We start from the raw sequence: 17,224 nt of genomic DNA, 5'->3' as shown, positions 1-17,224 counted from the left end.
TGAACGCGATAAAAAGATTCAACTCCTTTTTCCTTTTGATTTTAAAAAGTCTCTTGCAACTGATAAATTTGACATTTTCCTCTTTGAATTATTTGTATTCCTTCTACTACATATACTCTACTTCTATATTCCTTCTACTTATGATAGCATTTATCATTGGACAAACTGAGACCATTGTGCCATTTTCAGACCAGCAGCTGAGCTGTATTAGGAAACTGTGAAATTTTATTCATCACTTTTAGAAATACATTTTTGGTTACACCTCACCTACGATGGCGACGTCAGCAGGCCAATCCCATTTCCCTTTAAAACATCTTTATGAAGGAATTCTGTTCAGTGCTCTTTAGCACCCACAGATGGTCTCCAAATGCAACTGCACCTTCGTAAAACACATCGTATTAACCTGCTGTAACCAGTTCGTTGGACTTGCAGCCAACTGTTTCGCCAGCGTGTAAAAGCCGGTCCGATATTAACTTGATGTCGGCTTCTTGCTCGGTCCCTCCCTCTTTTATTCTTCTTCGCTCCATCCATCACCGTCCTCCTCCGTCTCGATGCCTCAGCCATTTCATCAAAACAGGACGAGCTAACCGGCTTCTTTTTGCAGGCTGGTTTGTGAAGCAAATACTTCTCACGACCTGCAGCCAAAGTTACATGACAGCAAGCGACCGGGCTGATCTTTGGAAATTGGATACCATTTTGCTGTTCAAACTAGATTGATATTGATATTGATACGGTTATTTTAAGGAAGAGAACTTACATATTGTTGCTTTAAACCAGAGCTGTAGGTGAACCCACTGTCCAGATGTTGATCCACTCATAAATCATCCTCATGGCTCATTTGTTGTTTTCACACATGCACAAAACGTGTTTCCTAAAGTCTTGGGGTGAGCAGCTACATTTTAATGCTAGCTCCTTTGTAAAAAGTCCAGATGGAGTCGGTTCGAGCCGCTGTTTGAATGACGCAGGTTTATAATGATAAAAAAAAACATGTCATCTGAAGCAGCGCTGATGACATTTAACTCTCGCAGTTAGTGCGGTCTTCAGTTTCAACACGTGTAACGCTCTGCCCGCCTGCACGTCTATATCCACTCTTTTGTTTTATACTGTGAATATGTCCAGGAACAGTTCGCACTGATGCAAAGGCAACAAAAAAAAAGTAATTATATAAAGTGTTCTACATCTTCTTCGTCGTTTCTTGCCTTGTGTCACTACAGCTGCTTTCACACATGCACCTCTGAAAATGTCTGGAAAAGTTCAGGACAAGCTCACAACGACATCTTTGTGATTTCATTATTATTAAACGTCCCTCACAATGAGAAGTTTTCCCTTAGAACGGGAAGTGGGGAGGATCTCCACTCTCCGTTTTTGTAGCTGTTTTTTACCTGCTGAAAATATCAAAATCATTTCAAGAGGACTGTTCTGGCGTACAGGTTGTGATTATATCCTGCTGCGTTCTCACATTAGCTCACTCAGACTTGCAGAGAAAAAAAATACTGGTGGTTTGTCTGGAGAAACTCTGAGTGATGTCAGAATGAAAAATGTGGCTTTTTGGGTTCAGACATTCAGTTCCTCTGGCAAAAATCAGCAGGGTTTTTTTTAGGAGTTTCCTGTGAATGTGAACGACATGAGAATAAGCAATTCATAAAGATTTCAGGGGCAGCCTGATGTGCATGTGTGAAAACAGCTTTAGTAACACACTCAGGACCACTGCATGTCCAGATGACAACTTATAATGTTTTTAACAGCCTTCATTGCGTCTGCTCTGTGAAACCCTTCTGTTTGGAAAGTTGTGTGAAACATGGCGGCCTCTGCTTTTTGCAGCTTTGATTATTAATTATTGAGAATTAACTCTGCAGTTTAATCAAACAGTCCTGAAATCACTTCTCCCTTCATGAAGGTTAAAGTGTGTAAAATCTGTTCAACCACACATTTTGAAGTATGTAGTAGTGTCACTGGATTATATTGCATGTTCTGACAGATTCACTATTTTTATTTTCCACCCTATTTATTATAACAGCGAGGGCAGTTAATAAACAATACAGTTTAACAGCGTTACAATCTGCTTCCTGCAAAACAACCACTCAGTTGAATTTGTGCTACACAACGGCTAAAACCAAGACATATCAAGACCTCATCGGACTCAACACTATTTTCATAACCAAGTGAGAAGACATGAGCAAAGAGGACATTTTGTGTTGGACAAGATGGAGTTGATCTCCATGTGACAATAACACGTGTGAAGGTTAATCTGCAGAATCATGTTCACTAAAATCATCCACTCTTTGCACAGCGCAGAGAAATCTTTGACGAAGCTTGATTAGCTTCTGTGACTGTCGGAGACTTCTTGGGCAAAGTAACCGTGGGACAAATGAAAGCCGTTCCTGTGACATCATGTTACAGCCAATCACTCTAAATAGACAGTTTTTTTTATTGTTTAAACAGGACGTGCTGAGTGACCAATCATAGCTATACACCACACATAGTAGCAGCACCAACAGAAGCAGAACACAAATTAAACAAGATTGTTCATAAACATAAATTAAAAAAAGATCATATTGCTCGTCAAAATCAGGAGATACTTTAAAAAGGTCCGATGTCTTTTGTAGTTTAAGGGCCAGTGTCCATTAACGCCGTTTTTTGTTTTTTTTTGCACTGGCAGCGCAGTCGACTGCGTCTTTAAACACGGCAGGGTTGAGTTTGCAGCTGTCGCACAGGAAGGGACGTTCCTTTTGACCAATCAACAGACTGCAGTATTTAACTCCACCTTTAAGGGTCGGCTTGATATACCTGGTTCCCCAACAGAAGGGTCCCAAAGTAGGGCGGTACAGGTCGGTAATTTGAGGATCTTTCCCGGCTTTAGTCTGTGGAAACGCCATAAAATGCGTGACGTACTGAGATGAACCGAACTGAACCACTTGGTGGAAAAGTGGCTAAAGCCACTGTGGTATCGTTAGCATGCTAATGCTCAAGGATGACTGGCATGAAAGTCGTTAGCTGAGCCAATTTGTGGCTTCGTCCACCCGTTAGTTTAGAACTGAAGAAGCCTTTCAAAGGAGAAGTCCCCAAGATCCTCAACCAAGTCCAGTTGCCCGTGGAGCACTGAAAACGATGAACAGCATTGGTTTTGTATTGACAATTGGGAATGGGAATGCAAAAAAAGGAAGTTCTTGGACACAGGCTCTTAAAGCTGTTTTGACCCCGTACCAAAGAGAAAACGAAAGATAATTCATTTGGATCTGTTGAACCATCAACAGCTGATATAGTTTTAGTTTTCAGGCTAATATGTGAAACACTTGTTTCTATTATTTACTTGGAAGAATAGTCTTGAGGCGGGAAGCATTTGACTGTTTTTGTAGTAATTCTCTTGAACTGGCTAAAGGAGGCTGCTATCCGAACAGTAGATGAACCTTTTTACGTGTGGAAGAAAACTGAGCAACGAGCGACAGAGAAGCTCCAGTACAAAGACTGTGGACACAAGGAGCTACAACAAAGTATTTTGCATGCCTTCCATTGATTAACCTTATTTTGATGCAATCTCCTGCCTTTATTATTCGTCATTTATAAGGCTGCTACACATGGTGAGTGATCATTGTCACATTTGTGCTCGTCTCAAATCTTAATGATGCTCTCGACACATTTTTGTTCCTACTTCAAGAGAAAGCAATCGGTGCAGATCGACGTAAGGTTAGAGCTTTAGGACCTTGACCGAATTGGTAGACGATGATGTCCTGACTGAACGATGGCAAATTCTATGTACTGTGTCATTTTTGCATCCAACAGATTATACATAAGCAACAGGATGAAAGGCTGTAAACTTTTAAAAAAATGACCACAAACCATTGATGGACTGCGGTAGAAAAGTGGTGGAGACATTGAGCATGAGATGAAGGTGCACGACCTCAGAGTGATGGCTGCTCTGTTGGCGACTACCTTCATTGGTTGGCGAAACCTCTTCGGCGTACCAACGTTGGAAACTTTTGAAGAGGTCTTTACTGCAAATGGTCGATGACTCTCATCCAATGATGATGGACGACGTCATTACCAATCAATCCAACCCTACCTCCTGTAGAAGTGGGCGTTTTTGGAGTGTTAGTTAGAATAGAGGGATCAAAGCTCGGTGAGCCTACATTGGAAATGTCAAACCCCGAAACGTTGATGTGGAAGCCTTGCATCGTGCAAGTTACATTATCGACAAAAACACATTTCACAGATGGAAATGATGGACTCTTACAGGAATAAAAGTGACAAAGCAAAGGATGGAGGGAACACGTTGGATGTTTGGCCAGTGTGTTTGACCTCAGGGGAAGGCTGCATGGGTTTCTCAGGCAGTACACCGCTCACACTCCTGACAAGCTTCGACATGCTCGTGATTTTCAGTCACTTTGTTCTAGTTATCGTCGTCTTCGTCGCTGTCTCTCATGGAAATGCCTTGCATCCCTCCTTCTCTCACTGAGGCCGTGGCTTCCTCCAAGGTCAGTCGGTTCCTCACTGTGTCGTACATCTTACTGTTTAACGTGGAGTCCAGCACCCCTTGAAGACGGAAGTCACGGTACTTTTTCTGGAACAAATCAACAGAGAGATATCGTTGGTGAAGGTTATGAAAAAAACAAATTCACAGGTTTGTAGAGGAAGACGGCTTTTTGACAGATCATTTTTAGGTTAAGTACATTGATATATTTTTCAGTTCTTTCACTGGAAGAAAACCATGTTTTTTTCTCTGGGTCTGCTGTAGAAAGGTTTGTTATTTGATTAACATATGATGCATTGTTTTTTCAGACTGCCTTTGATGCAATAAAAAGTTTTTAATCACATCTTTTGTTATTTCACTTGGAAAGAGTTAGGAAACTATTTTTTGTGGACAAACCCTGAGTTTTTGTTAAAGCTCGTATGCTTCCTTACTTTCCCATATTTTGGTGCAAATACTCAAGCAGCTGATCTTTGTTTGATGGTTCGTTAGGACACTGGTACTGATCGGCTCCGATAGAGAGATTGCTGCAGGCATCAGATTCAAATGCAGAATGTCGAGTGGAGTGTGCAGAGGTTCTCACCTTGACAACCCTGATGAGAATCTTCAGCTGATAAACATGAAGCTGCAGGTCCATGCGGTCAGTCAGCCACGTTCCAAGAAGGTTCATCGTGCTGGTGTACCATTGCTGAAGGAGACACAAGAACAAAGAAGGTTTCATCATCTGATGTTCGATTCAATAAACGCTTGATGACAAACACATCAACAAAATGATTATTAAAACTAAAATATGATCCACAGCCCGGGAGATGTCTGAAATATATCCACTTTGCTCACGTTGTATTTGGCACAAAGAGCATGTCATGTCATCCCTGCAGTGTGTAATCCTGGCTGAGTTTCCTTGTCCATCACCGAGGATGAGGCCAGAGGGGCAAAGCTGACAAACAGATCCTCGGCAGAAAGACGTCTCTAATCTGAGATGTTCATGTCATGTCGGTCGCACGGCCTCATCAAGCCACGAGAAATTGACACATCATGCAGAGCCGGCGCTCTTCTTGTTGCTGCAGTCTTTCCTGGGACCCAAGATTAGGAAGCAGTCTCTTCAACCCATCGGATATTCCCACAGGCTAGGGGTCTATTTAAATCTGGATCGTGGGCTCCAGAAAGATCAGCCAATGAGGCATCAGATAATAGTAACCTAACAAAGAGCACTGCTTATTGTGCTGTCGGTGCACAGCGACATGTTCTGCCCGGAGCACTTCAAAGTCCATGATAGAAATCGTGTAGATGTCAGTGATGTGGTGAGTTTGTAGCAGCTTTTTTTTTGTCTTTTCTTGACGTCTGCATTGAGTCTCTCTCTCGTTTTTTTTTTTTTTTTAATTACTCTATCATATGAAACCAGCAATGCTCAGCAGTTTTATCTAGAGTAATAAGGCTGACAAGTCTTTTGCATGTCGCTGATTAAGTAATCAGAAATCACATTGCATGTTTGAAAAAGCCTGTTGTTGAAGTACTGAGTGGAGTCAATAAAAGAACTACGATGAGCCCAATAAGCATGCCGACAGTCAGAACATGCAGAGACGGCTCTGACCTCGTTAAGGGAATGTTACCTCTTACTGCTAACGTGTTTAAAATGTTTTACAGGAGGAAGCCAAAAACATGTTTTTTTTCTTCAATAAATCAAATTTGCAAAGGTTTTCTAAAATACTTTGCCTCTCCTCGTACTCAATCATCTTCGAGGTTTGTCTACGCATTGTTTGACGAGGGATGTGTGTGTTTAACTGATCACAGGAGCTCAAACTGCAAACGTCGTAGCTGCTCATCACGGGGCTGAAGACTCCGCCTCAGTTAAAAGTTTGTGTTAGACAGCATTTCCAACATGGCGACCGCCATCAACGGGCTTCAAAAGCCATCTTTTATACAAGCTACGGTTTGCACTCGTGTATCTCCATGGAGCACAGGAGTGCATCTTGTCGTACACAAAGGTGTTACAAGCAGAACGCCTGAGTTTTAGCGACTGCTCTCTGTCGACTGGTCGTCTTCAAACAGTGACCTCTGCGAGGAACACCGAGCACAGCAGCCACGCACAAACAGCCGAAAGGCTGCAGATGTTTCTCTGTGGGCCCGGGCTGTTGCCAGTCTAATTGATGGATAATGATGAGCGCGGGCTGATACTAATAGAAGCTGACTTTCAACAGTCAGGGTCACAGCAGAAAGGAGGGGGCTGGGAAGAGGAAGGGGGTGGAAGTGTGTCTCTGTGAGTGTGTGCTGCTGACAGATTTGATGCCATGGGGTCATTTCTAAGTCGTGTAAGGGTTAATCCTTGAAAGGTAAACAGTCTTTGTAGCAGACTTAAGAATATATAGGATCTGTTGTCCGTACTGTTTGAAAGTAAAATTAAGATAGACCTTTATAGACCCAAAGTAACACAAGAGAGCGTCACAAAACATCGAACATGAATCAATTATTATAAAGAAACGAGACCCGGAAAAAATAAATCCAGGTAGCACTGCATAGTTTCTGAGCCTTTTCATTATATGATAAATAAAATAATGACGACAGTAATACTGCTGCTTCAAAGCTGGGCTGAAATGTGAAAAATAAAAAAAAAACATGGAAGAGGAGAATCAGAAATGAAACTGATCGTCCGTGATCCATCGATTAGAAGAGTTTTATTATCAGTGTTGTCAGTTTAATCATCTGATTAGCTTGATTCTTCAAACAGGATACGTGTTTCCGTCTTTCACTGATGGTGATCCATCTCGTGCAGACGCTGGATTATAAATGCGATCACCGTGAGCAGCTGCACGCCACACAACACCATTTCATTCGTCAAAAACCTTTTTGTGCAAACATTGAAGACACGAGCCTTGAGTCTACAAAAACAGTAGATTTGGCAGCATTCGAGATGTAACGTAGCTGTGTGTGTTTCCTCTAACTGGGAATCATTATGGTGCATCAAAATCATCTCTGATTATTGATCGATTTGCACGTACAAAAAGCTGCTAAAAGTCGGCCCAATCTCTGGACCTACGGTGGCTGTAAGACGAGAAAGCGAGCAGGTCTACATGTAGGTCAGGCTCCGGCGGCAGAACGTTGGGTGAAAGAGAAGAAGGCTGAGCCGGGGTGAATCAGTGAGGCGACCTGGTGCCAGAAACTTCCTATCTGTCGCTGTGTGCCTGTGAAGGCTTCGGCGTGGCAGCAGGCCTGTGATCTCGCCCCGAGCACAACCACCCGTCGAGAGGCCAGGCCTGGAGTGACTGATCCACTGACTGGCTGCTCTCCCTCTTCCCATCATCCTCCTTCTCCATCACTTCTTTTTTTTTTTTTAACTAAGACTTTACACCGTGCCACACAGCTCCCATCTGCAGCCATTTTTTTTTGCAGCAGCCATTTTGTGTGGTTTTCCGCTTTACTCCTCTTCATTTTGTACAAAAAGTCGTGGCGGTTATGTCACCAGTCTTCTCGCTGCCATGACTGGCATTTTGGAGGTCTGACAGGGACATCTTATGTAAACATAGTGGCTGTGATTTTCATCACCTTTCAGATCTTTTCTATGCCAGCTTAGTATTACATCAGTCGAAAAACAAAGAAATGAACTAACAGGACAACGCTAACGTCAGCAACTTAAAGTGAATCTAAAACCGCTGACAGGCTGATTATCTGCTGCACAAAGTTCATTTCAACCTTTTTTATTCACTGCATCTGTAACGGTGTGTTAATGCCGTCACAGTGTGTGAATGCAAGTTGCAGAACAGTGAGAGGAAGCAAAAGAGGCAAGGTGTGTGAGCACACAGCGGGCGCTCCACACACACACACACACTTAGTCGTGCAAACACACACGCGGCACCGCTCCGCCTCGCAGGATCAAATGTTACACTCTGCCAGCTCGTTCCCCCGTTACACCTCCGTCACCTCCTCCGATGGTGGATCAGCATAAATGTGACTTCTTGGATAAGTTTACACAGCTCGGCTAAAATCTGAAATCTGAAATCTGTCCCCGCCTCGATCAAAAGATCAAAAGTGTGAGTGTCATCCTTCTCGCGTGTTTATTTCGTGATTTTATTTGGATCTTGTGCAACATTAGTAAAGTGTGACGTGGCTCAGTGGGTGGAGTCGGTCGTCTCTCAACCAGAAAGTTGGAGGTTCGATTCCCAGCTCCTGCAGCAACATATCCGTTATGTCCTTGGGCAAGACACTTAACCCTGAGTTGTTCCCTTTGCTCTGTTGGTGTTGTATGAACGTGGTTAGGTACAGTGTGTGTGTGTGTGTGTGTGTGTGTGTGTGTGACCTGCAGTTTAAAAGTGCTTTGAGCCGTCAGAAGACGAGAGAAGAAAAATACAAGCTAAAGTCCATTTAGCGTTCTGTGTTTGGATGCAGATTGCGTTTGTTTATTTGATCTTGTTGAGCAGCTTAGTGTGTGCAGCACATTGTCAAGGACACATTCCTATCATTGGACAATAAAGTGTTTGTTCCTTGATAAACACAAAGTGGGAGGAGCTAATTTTCAGGGACAAATACAGATTAAGTCATACGGATGCACACGGCGATCCTCCATCAGTCTAACTTCACTAGAAGACTCAGCTACAAGCTGATTGGCTGTTGAAAGAGATAACCTGCTCTACACTCGAAAACCAGGCACTCGTGATTAGACACGCAGGAGTCCAGCTGAGTCATGTGTCCCCGTTTGTGTTGTGAAGATTATTTTTGAGATTTGATAAAATTTAGAAAGTCTTGAATTAAGAATAATCCCAGTGACTGTGTTAATCTCCACATCCACCATGACGACGTCTTCATGGATCAATCAGTCATTCACTTCCTTCTGATGTAACCACAGGATGATTACGCTTCGGTCCTCCTGGAGGGAATTATCTTGGAGTCATCTTGAGGAGAAGCATCTTCTTAGGAGAGTAATGAGAGAGAGGCTTCTCAATGTATGCACAATCACTACACAGCTGTTCACTTCCACAGCTGTTTGAACCGACCGGGAGCTTACCGTACGTGATGCACGACCTCCGCTCTCTGCTTTCTGAAAGCTTGTGTCCTACTCGCTTCCCCCTTCTTTCTTTTTTTCATAAAAATGCTCAACATCAAAATGTAACTCTGTTAACCTTTAATTTGTTAGAAAACTATCAGCCAGTCACTTCTGACTGGAATTGTTTAAACCTATAAATAAGAGACAGTAAGAAGAAGAAGTCGCCAAAGGTCATCAACTGTTTTTTTGTTGGTTTTTTTGGGTGGGGGGTTATTATTGGGAAAGCTTGAGTTGGCATTTTGACAGACGCCATATTGGTTTTTGGAAGGGCGAGATTATGCATTTACACACCTTATAGTCAGCTGATAGGTTGCCATGGCAGCAGCTCCCAAAGGTGTGTTGTGTTTTTGAATCTAAATGAGGCCAATATTTGCAGAACGGACGTCATGGCGTACTGACAGCAACATAAACTCTTTAAAGTTTACTGAGGCAGTGACATTTACATGCCCAGTTAAAGTCGATCCATGGGTCCAGATTGGGCTACTCAACAGGTTGTGTGGTGAAAACACTGATACATAGAGTAAATCGAAGCTCAAACACGTTATCCAGGTGTGTTTGACACATTTGACTTTTTACAATTTACCTGCACTTTAAACTCCAGTCTTAACTGGACTTACACGATGAATGGACTTTTTCCAACTGCACGTAAACGTACCGATTGAAGTCGCCCCTGTAGCGCTAAGGACGTAGTCTTACTGCACATCCTTATTGGTTACACTGTCGCCTCCTCTTGAGTTCACACTTTGCTCAAACTGCTCCTCACCCAGCACCCATGAGCCTGGATGGGTGTCACTGCGTCTCAGTCCAAATGAACCGAGCAGTCACCATACCTGCTCCAGCTCTGAGTGAGTTTACATTTCACTGGGGAAATAAGTGAAAGTAACAACACAGCTCCTGAGTGACTGACTGTAGGACTTCAAGTTGACTGAGATGAGAGTTGCCATACCAGCTGATGATGGTCGTTGTTAAAATTAACTTGTATGTGTGACGTTTTTTTGTGATTTCCTGACATTTTATTGCAAAGTGCAGCGGAGACATTCACAGTTACCAATAAAACCAAGATGTATGACAAAAAAGTTCAAATCCAAATGACGTTCTCCGTTCTCCACTCGGGTCTTGTTGGCTTTTATCGAAATTATAGGACACAGCCGCCAATAAAGTCTTTGATTTTCAAACTTTTCCTCCTCGTGTTTCACCAAGTTTATTAAATGACCCACTTACACTCCTAACAAGAAGGCTTTTTTTTTTTTTTTTTGTGCCCAGACTCTTCCTTCTTCTCTTCCAAATGGTACTCTTCACACGTATTTCTGTATCGATATTTTCACCAACTTTCAAAGTTCCTCAACTCTGTCCACTTCCGCATAGCGTGGCGTGAAAGCTGCATTTTTCCCCTTAAAAAAAGCCCGACACACAGTCCTTCAGGGCTGGATTAGGACGTGGCAGCGTTCACATTTTGAGAAAGTTTGAAGCCACGATGACGTGTGATGGGCTCCTCAAAAGAACAGTGATGGCCCCTCATGCTTTGTTCGGCTTGGCAGGAACCAACAAAAGAAATTTAATCAGAACCGACAAATTCATCCAAGCTCTTTTTTTTTCATTTTTTTTTTTTTAGGGCTGCTTGGGGATCAGCAGGGGGCTAGCGCTCGCTAACAGCCAAAACAAGCGTAATATTGCTCTGAATACATAATGCCATAACGAGACAGAGATCAAATCTGTGACATTCTAACGAGTTCCATCTGAAGGAAATGCTCCCATCCCTTCAACTGCGTAATCTGTGTGTGTGTGTGTGCGTGCTCCCATTTATGTGTTTTGCCACCTCCTGACATGCTGATGAACCCCTACCTATACACAGGCGACATGCACGCCCTGCAGAACACCACACAAAAACACACACACACACACACACACACACTCCCACATACAGAAATATACATCTGCCGTTCCATCCCCCTTCGAGCGAGAGCTGGGAGACAGTACGACCTCCTGCCCCCATCTGACACCAACCCACCCATCCCACTAGAACCACCGCCCCCCCCCCCCCCCCCCCCCCCCCACCCACCCATCGACACACTTACACACACAAACCTCGCCTTGAAGCCAGCGTTCACACCCAAGTCTTCACATGGCGCTCAGCAGGGGTTAGGAACTGCTACCAGCAGGATTTGATGCAAAAAATGGCACACCCCCCCCCCCCCCCACACACACACACACACTTCCCATCCACCTACTCACTCACCTCTTTTGTGACCCTTTTGCATATATTTACTGTTGGCGTAATGAGTGGAAACTGGCCTTTTTACATCAAAAGGGGCAAAAGACACACAAAACCTTTGACTTCAAGCAGGAGTGCGATGTGCACATATCAGGAGACAGATTTCACTGTGATCTGAGGGCAGCTGTTGAAAATAAGAAGAAGAAAGCTAATAATAAGAATCACTATGTACCAATGTCTTCTAATCACATTAACATGACGCAACGTCAGGATCGAAACTTGTCTCCTGAGACTATGTGACCTCTCGGTTGCGCGCATGACTTCTGTGCAACTGTGTTGAGATTTGCCCGCCTTGCAAACTGTATGGATCAATAAATGGCAACTTAGACTGAACAGATAATTGGTGTTTTCACACATGCACAAAACTCCTGCAAACTTCCCCAAATGTTCGTGAGTGAGTCGATGTGTGAACGCAGCAGGAGACATTTAGTAATGTTTTTCACAGGGCTGCAGGGTGATGACACCTACATGACCCTCACCACTGTGTGTGTGTGTGCACTCGTTCATTGCTACTGTGAATAAGTCCAAGTACATGTAGAATTGATTACGGTCATTATAGCGTGTCGGTGTGTCATCCCACACATCAACTGATTAGTTATATGTCCATCCAAACCAAAGATTTGTCTCTTTTATGTACAGGAAGCGACAGGTCCGTCAATGCATGTGACCAAGATTTAAAGCACTCGCCCATTAATTGGGAAAACGTACCCTGAACTACAATTAGCAAATTATCAATTTCAAATTCATCCATTTTTAAAAAAAAAATGTTTTAATGCCTAGAAAAGGCCTCCAATCTCAGCTCTGTCCCACACCTATCGGTACATTATGGAACAGAAATGAAGTGTAAGCAGGCCCTGGTCTCCATTAAACGTTGGATAAAGATGCTTTTAAATTGCATTCTAGTAACAGGGGCTAATAAGAAAAGAAAAGCATATTTACACACACACACACACACACACACACACACACTAACACAAAAACCCCCAAAAAGCCAACTGATTTGTTAGGTCAGAGGCCCTCTTTTGTGAGGCGGCTCAGGAGCTTTTGTGCTGCTGAGAGCCAGGAATGTTGAAGCTGAGGAGGGGCCTCACCTCGCTCCAGGGGGTACACGGGGATTACAAGCAACCTGGGACTCTGCCTCTTTCTGCCTCTACCGCTGCTCCTGTGTGTGTGTGTGTGTGTGTGTGTGTGTGTGTGCTTTCAAAATTAAGAACACTTCCACACCACAGTACCTGTTATGAAGGATTACGACTGACAACACGTTGACGTTGGATTCTACTGTTCAGATTAGCGTGTCATTTGTTGCTTGTTCTGACGTCTGCACGGCATTTTCTCGTTCCGTTTAATTTGATTTGTTTAGGTCAGTAATTGAATATGTTTCATTGGGTCATACGAAAGGTTTGTGAGCGGACTGAAGCTTTCATGAAAAAAAAGAAGAAAAGTCACAAGCATGCTTTTCTTAAATGTGAAATATCTCAACACGTCATCGTTTTCCTGCAGGGACGCGATGACGACAGCATGACGTTGACTGTTGGGCTCGTCATCGACTTATCCTTTGACTCAATGGTTTGAAATGAAATGGAAATGTTTAAGTGTCATCTTCTCTGAATAGGAGTCAACACCCGGCCACGGGGAGTTTCTGCTTCTCTGCACGTTCACGCTTGTTTTCAGTTTTTCCTTCTCGTCGGGTCAAAGTGAGAACGTGAAGGCAGATATCAGAAGATCATGGTTGTAGTCGGAGTAAAGGTTACACTATTTAACTGGTGGATATACTGAAAAGGATTATTATCATTATGGTGAATGATAGTCAGTACAAGTCCTGAAATGTAGAAGTGGAAGTTGTGTATTCGACGGTTGACCACTTTACCTCCCACACTCGGAAAATAGCAGCGTCTAATGAACTAACCTATTAGCATGCTAATGACCCCGAGTCTATACAGTAAACCTTCGCTAATCCTCAAGTCACTGTGAGCGGAGCAATCAGCCACGTTTCAGGTCTCATTGTCCTCCATGCCGGGGATAAACACAAACACCTGTTTGTTCTGTTTCCACCTTAAATCTGCTTCAGCTTCTAAAGAGTGAACAATGACATCATGCATTATTCCTCATGTTAATATTATTGTACACAAAGAGACAACAACAGCTACACTGAGTGTTGTTGGTGAAGACAGAGAGGTGGCAAATTTAACATTTACTGCTTATTGGTTGAACACAACAGCTTTTCCATCGTTGTGAAATTACCTGAACATCACTTGTAACACAAATGGCCATGAATATTTAGGCCCATGGTTACGTTTATTGAAGACCAGCACACGCATTCATCACGCCTTCAGGGTCACTTCCTAAATGTCCGTAAACAAAGAGAAATAACAACGGTCCAAATAGAAACATGAATACTAAATGTGTATTTAGTGTGTAAATGTGTAGCTTTCTATGGGAAAGTCCTGATCTGACAACCTCTACTGTACTTATATCTATGCAGACACTGTAGCTTCAGTGTTTAGCCAGCTCTGCATGTGGTGGACATTGTAGCTTCAGTGTTTAGCCAGCTCTGCATGTGGTGGACATTGTAGCTTCAGTGTTTAGCCAGCTCTGCATGTGGTGGACACTGTAGCTTCAGTGTTTAGCCAGCTCTGCATGTGGTGGACACTGTAGCTTCAGTGTTTAGCCAGCTCTGCATGTGGTGGACATTGTAGCTTCAGTGTTTAGCCAGCTCTGCATGTGGTGAACACTGTAGCTTCAGTGTTTAGCCAGCTCTGCATGGGTCTGTAAAGCTTTCTGCGTTCTAACCTCTCTCCATGTTTCAAAAGCATCTCCAACATTGATCCTAGTTTGAGCAGCTTTCTGCTGCTGGAGCTTATTAGAAACATGCAGAGGCTTTTTAGCTCGGGTACAATCACTTCTATCTGAAGCAGTTCCACTGCCCGCTTCCATCGCTGCAACACCTGTTGACCTGATAACTGCTCTCATATCTGGCAAACCCAGGGGCGTCCAAAACGGCCTTCAAAGCCCCGCCTACCTTCTCTGGTCCAATCAAATCCAGAGCATTCAGGAGCAGAATCTAAAGTTAGAAGGAGGACATACTGGCTGCTGCATTGTTGTCAGAGAAGCTTCAACACAGCAGGTTTCCTTCATGATCACACAGGAAGAGAGCGTCATCATTTCACTCAGTAGATATCTAAAGTGTGCACATTACTTTACACAAATTATGAAATCAAGACGTTGTATATACTGTAATTAAAAGATGTCACCAATGCATCATGAGCTGCATTAAAAACCCACTCCCACTGAAGGCTGCACATATTCCACATTAATTCATCATCACATTGATGGCTGAATTTAGCATGAGAAAGATGATCAGAAGTCATAGCTGTTGAATGGAATCCTCTTGTTCACCATCGACCACTTAGCTGACCACTTGGTGTGGATGTCTGAGCCTCAACTCAATGCAGAAGAGATTAAAAAGTCTGTATTGTCATTGCTACACTAAGGCTGTGTATGTAAGCCGTGTGTGTGTGTGTGTGAGAGAGAGAGAGAGAGAGAGAGAGAGAGAGAGGGCGAGCATGTCCTGCTGGGACCCAGCTGTGTCTGCAATTAGCAGGAGGCATGGAATGATGATTGCTGGTGCGGCAACACTAATACCAAGTGACAGGCTTCCTTATGAAAGCCGCTGAGTGCCATAAAGCTACACTACTTTTTCTTTCAAACACACTGAATGCACACACAGTCCAAACACACACACACACACACACACACACACACACACACATGCACAAGCGAGGAGGCAAATAGGGATAAGGCTGGTGTAGTTCAGGGGGGCCTTTAAATCTGACTGCAAGACATTATGCACTTTGCACAAAGGGCTCGTCTAATCCTACCTGCTCTTCCTTTCAGAGCCCACCGCTGGCCCATTCTAGTCCCACTGACCAGCTCAGCAGTGGGGGCCCATTGGTGACCACACTCAATTACCATAGTAACTCACCCGGTGGGTCAGGAGCCCCTCCCCCTGCCCAGAACTCTGCACCAAAACCACTCAGCTCCCCCCCCTCCTCCCCTCCACGCTCTCAAACTTACCTTGTCACCTTCCAGCAGGACTAAGCTTGACCCTCAGAGAACAAATGAGCCTTTTCACAGGAGGATAATGGGACTCAGCATCTCGTCCTGGATGATGTCATCCCTCGAGGCCACGTCTACACTAACGTGCATGAACGTAGCTTTTCCTCCCTGATCGTCGCACCACAAAGAGCGTGGATGCTGAAGTTAAAGACTCTCAGCAGGAAGATGGCAGCGACATCACGGCGCTGACTTTTCTGTTTTCCCCCGACGTGTACGACCCCTCATGTGTCAGCGCAGCTCGTCACACACTTCAGGTGTCGTCAAATGAACGCTACACTATGCAGCAGGAGTCTGAGTCCACTCCAGGTTTCCTCCTATAAGAAGGCAGTTAATCCTCGCCACTGAAACTTTGTGCTGCACTCACTGTGGATTCTGGGTGTTTGGAAGAAATATTTAAAAAAAAGAGTGAAGTCTTGATCTTTTTGGAAAGTGTCTCCAGATAGATAAAGGTTGATTTGATTGTCCCGGCCCTTCGAATAATATCAGTGATTCTGCAGCTTTCCCCCTGTGAACGTCTTCTCTGCCAATCGTGCTAAAGCTAATCGTGCTAAATGGTGTAAAAAAAACTTGAAATGCTAAAATATGAACAGTAAAGTTTTAATGGGTGAGCAAGAACGAAGAATGGGGGGGGAACTTTTTTTTTAGGACACAAGCAGTCAGGAAATGTTCACCATGTTTTGGAGGTCAGAGGCGCTCCTTGTCAACAGGCAACATGCTTGGGGCCCCAGACCAGTAAGACCAGTAAGGCCCCCCCATAGCAGTGGCCCAGATTTTGCATTGACAGTAGGATACCTCCCTAAAGGGCCTCATGACAGCGCTCAGTCTGCTTGCTGCAGCAGACTGTTAGAACTGTTGGAGGTAAATATGTTGTTCTTGTGTTTGGACTAAAGGACGAGCGTGGTTAAAATAAGATGATCCGTTATTCATCTCACAGACGGAGGAATGTACAGCAGCACGTTCACACGAGCCAATAACTTAAGTGTGTGTAAACTGTATGAACACACATGCACATGATGCAGATCAAAGATCAGGTGGCGATGACGCCTTATGACAAACAGGTTGGAGTGAGTTGTGCGGTTTGTGGGTGTGTGAGACCCTGACCCTGTGTGTGTGTGTGTGTGTTGTTTGGTTAATTTAAAAGCTGACTTGGAAACAGGCTGTATTGTAATGAATGTACTGTATTCTAACTCTTCAGATATAAGTGTGAATCATTCGACACATAAACATGTTTTCAGACGCGTCCGCCTCAGAGTGGACGGACAAGAAAGAAGCTTTTCACCACAGCTCAACGGGGCTCGGCATCTTGCACAAGATCTTCTTGTCATCCTCTCTCTCT

At 43.8% G+C, this 17,224-nt stretch overlaps 1 protein-coding gene across 3 annotated transcripts in view; it reads right to left on the bottom strand.

Moving 5' to 3' along the window:
- Positions 1–1,969: 1,969 nt before the first annotated feature.
- cadpsa (Ca2+-dependent activator protein for secretion a) overlaps positions 1,970–17,224 on the bottom strand; it is a 130,249-nt gene continuing 114,994 nt past the window's right edge. For all 3 annotated transcript variants that reach the window (XM_079341817.1, XM_079341818.1, XM_079341819.1), the window contains 2 exons: positions 5,049–5,153; positions 1,970–4,558 (listed from right to left, as the gene is read on the bottom strand). In XM_079341817.1, coding sequence (XP_079197943.1) covers positions 4,388–4,558; positions 5,049–5,153 — 276 coding nt within the window. In that variant the 3' untranslated portion in view covers positions 1,970–4,387. The remainder of the gene's footprint in view (positions 4,559–5,048; positions 5,154–17,224) is intronic.

Source organism: Symphodus melops (genome assembly GCF_947650265.1).
Source record: "Symphodus melops genome assembly, chromosome: 4".
Classification (NCBI taxonomy): domain Eukaryota; kingdom Metazoa; phylum Chordata; class Actinopteri; order Labriformes; family Labridae; genus Symphodus; species Symphodus melops.
The sequence above is the reverse complement of the archived record's forward strand: the minus strand, read 5'-3'. Positions and strand labels throughout refer to the sequence as shown.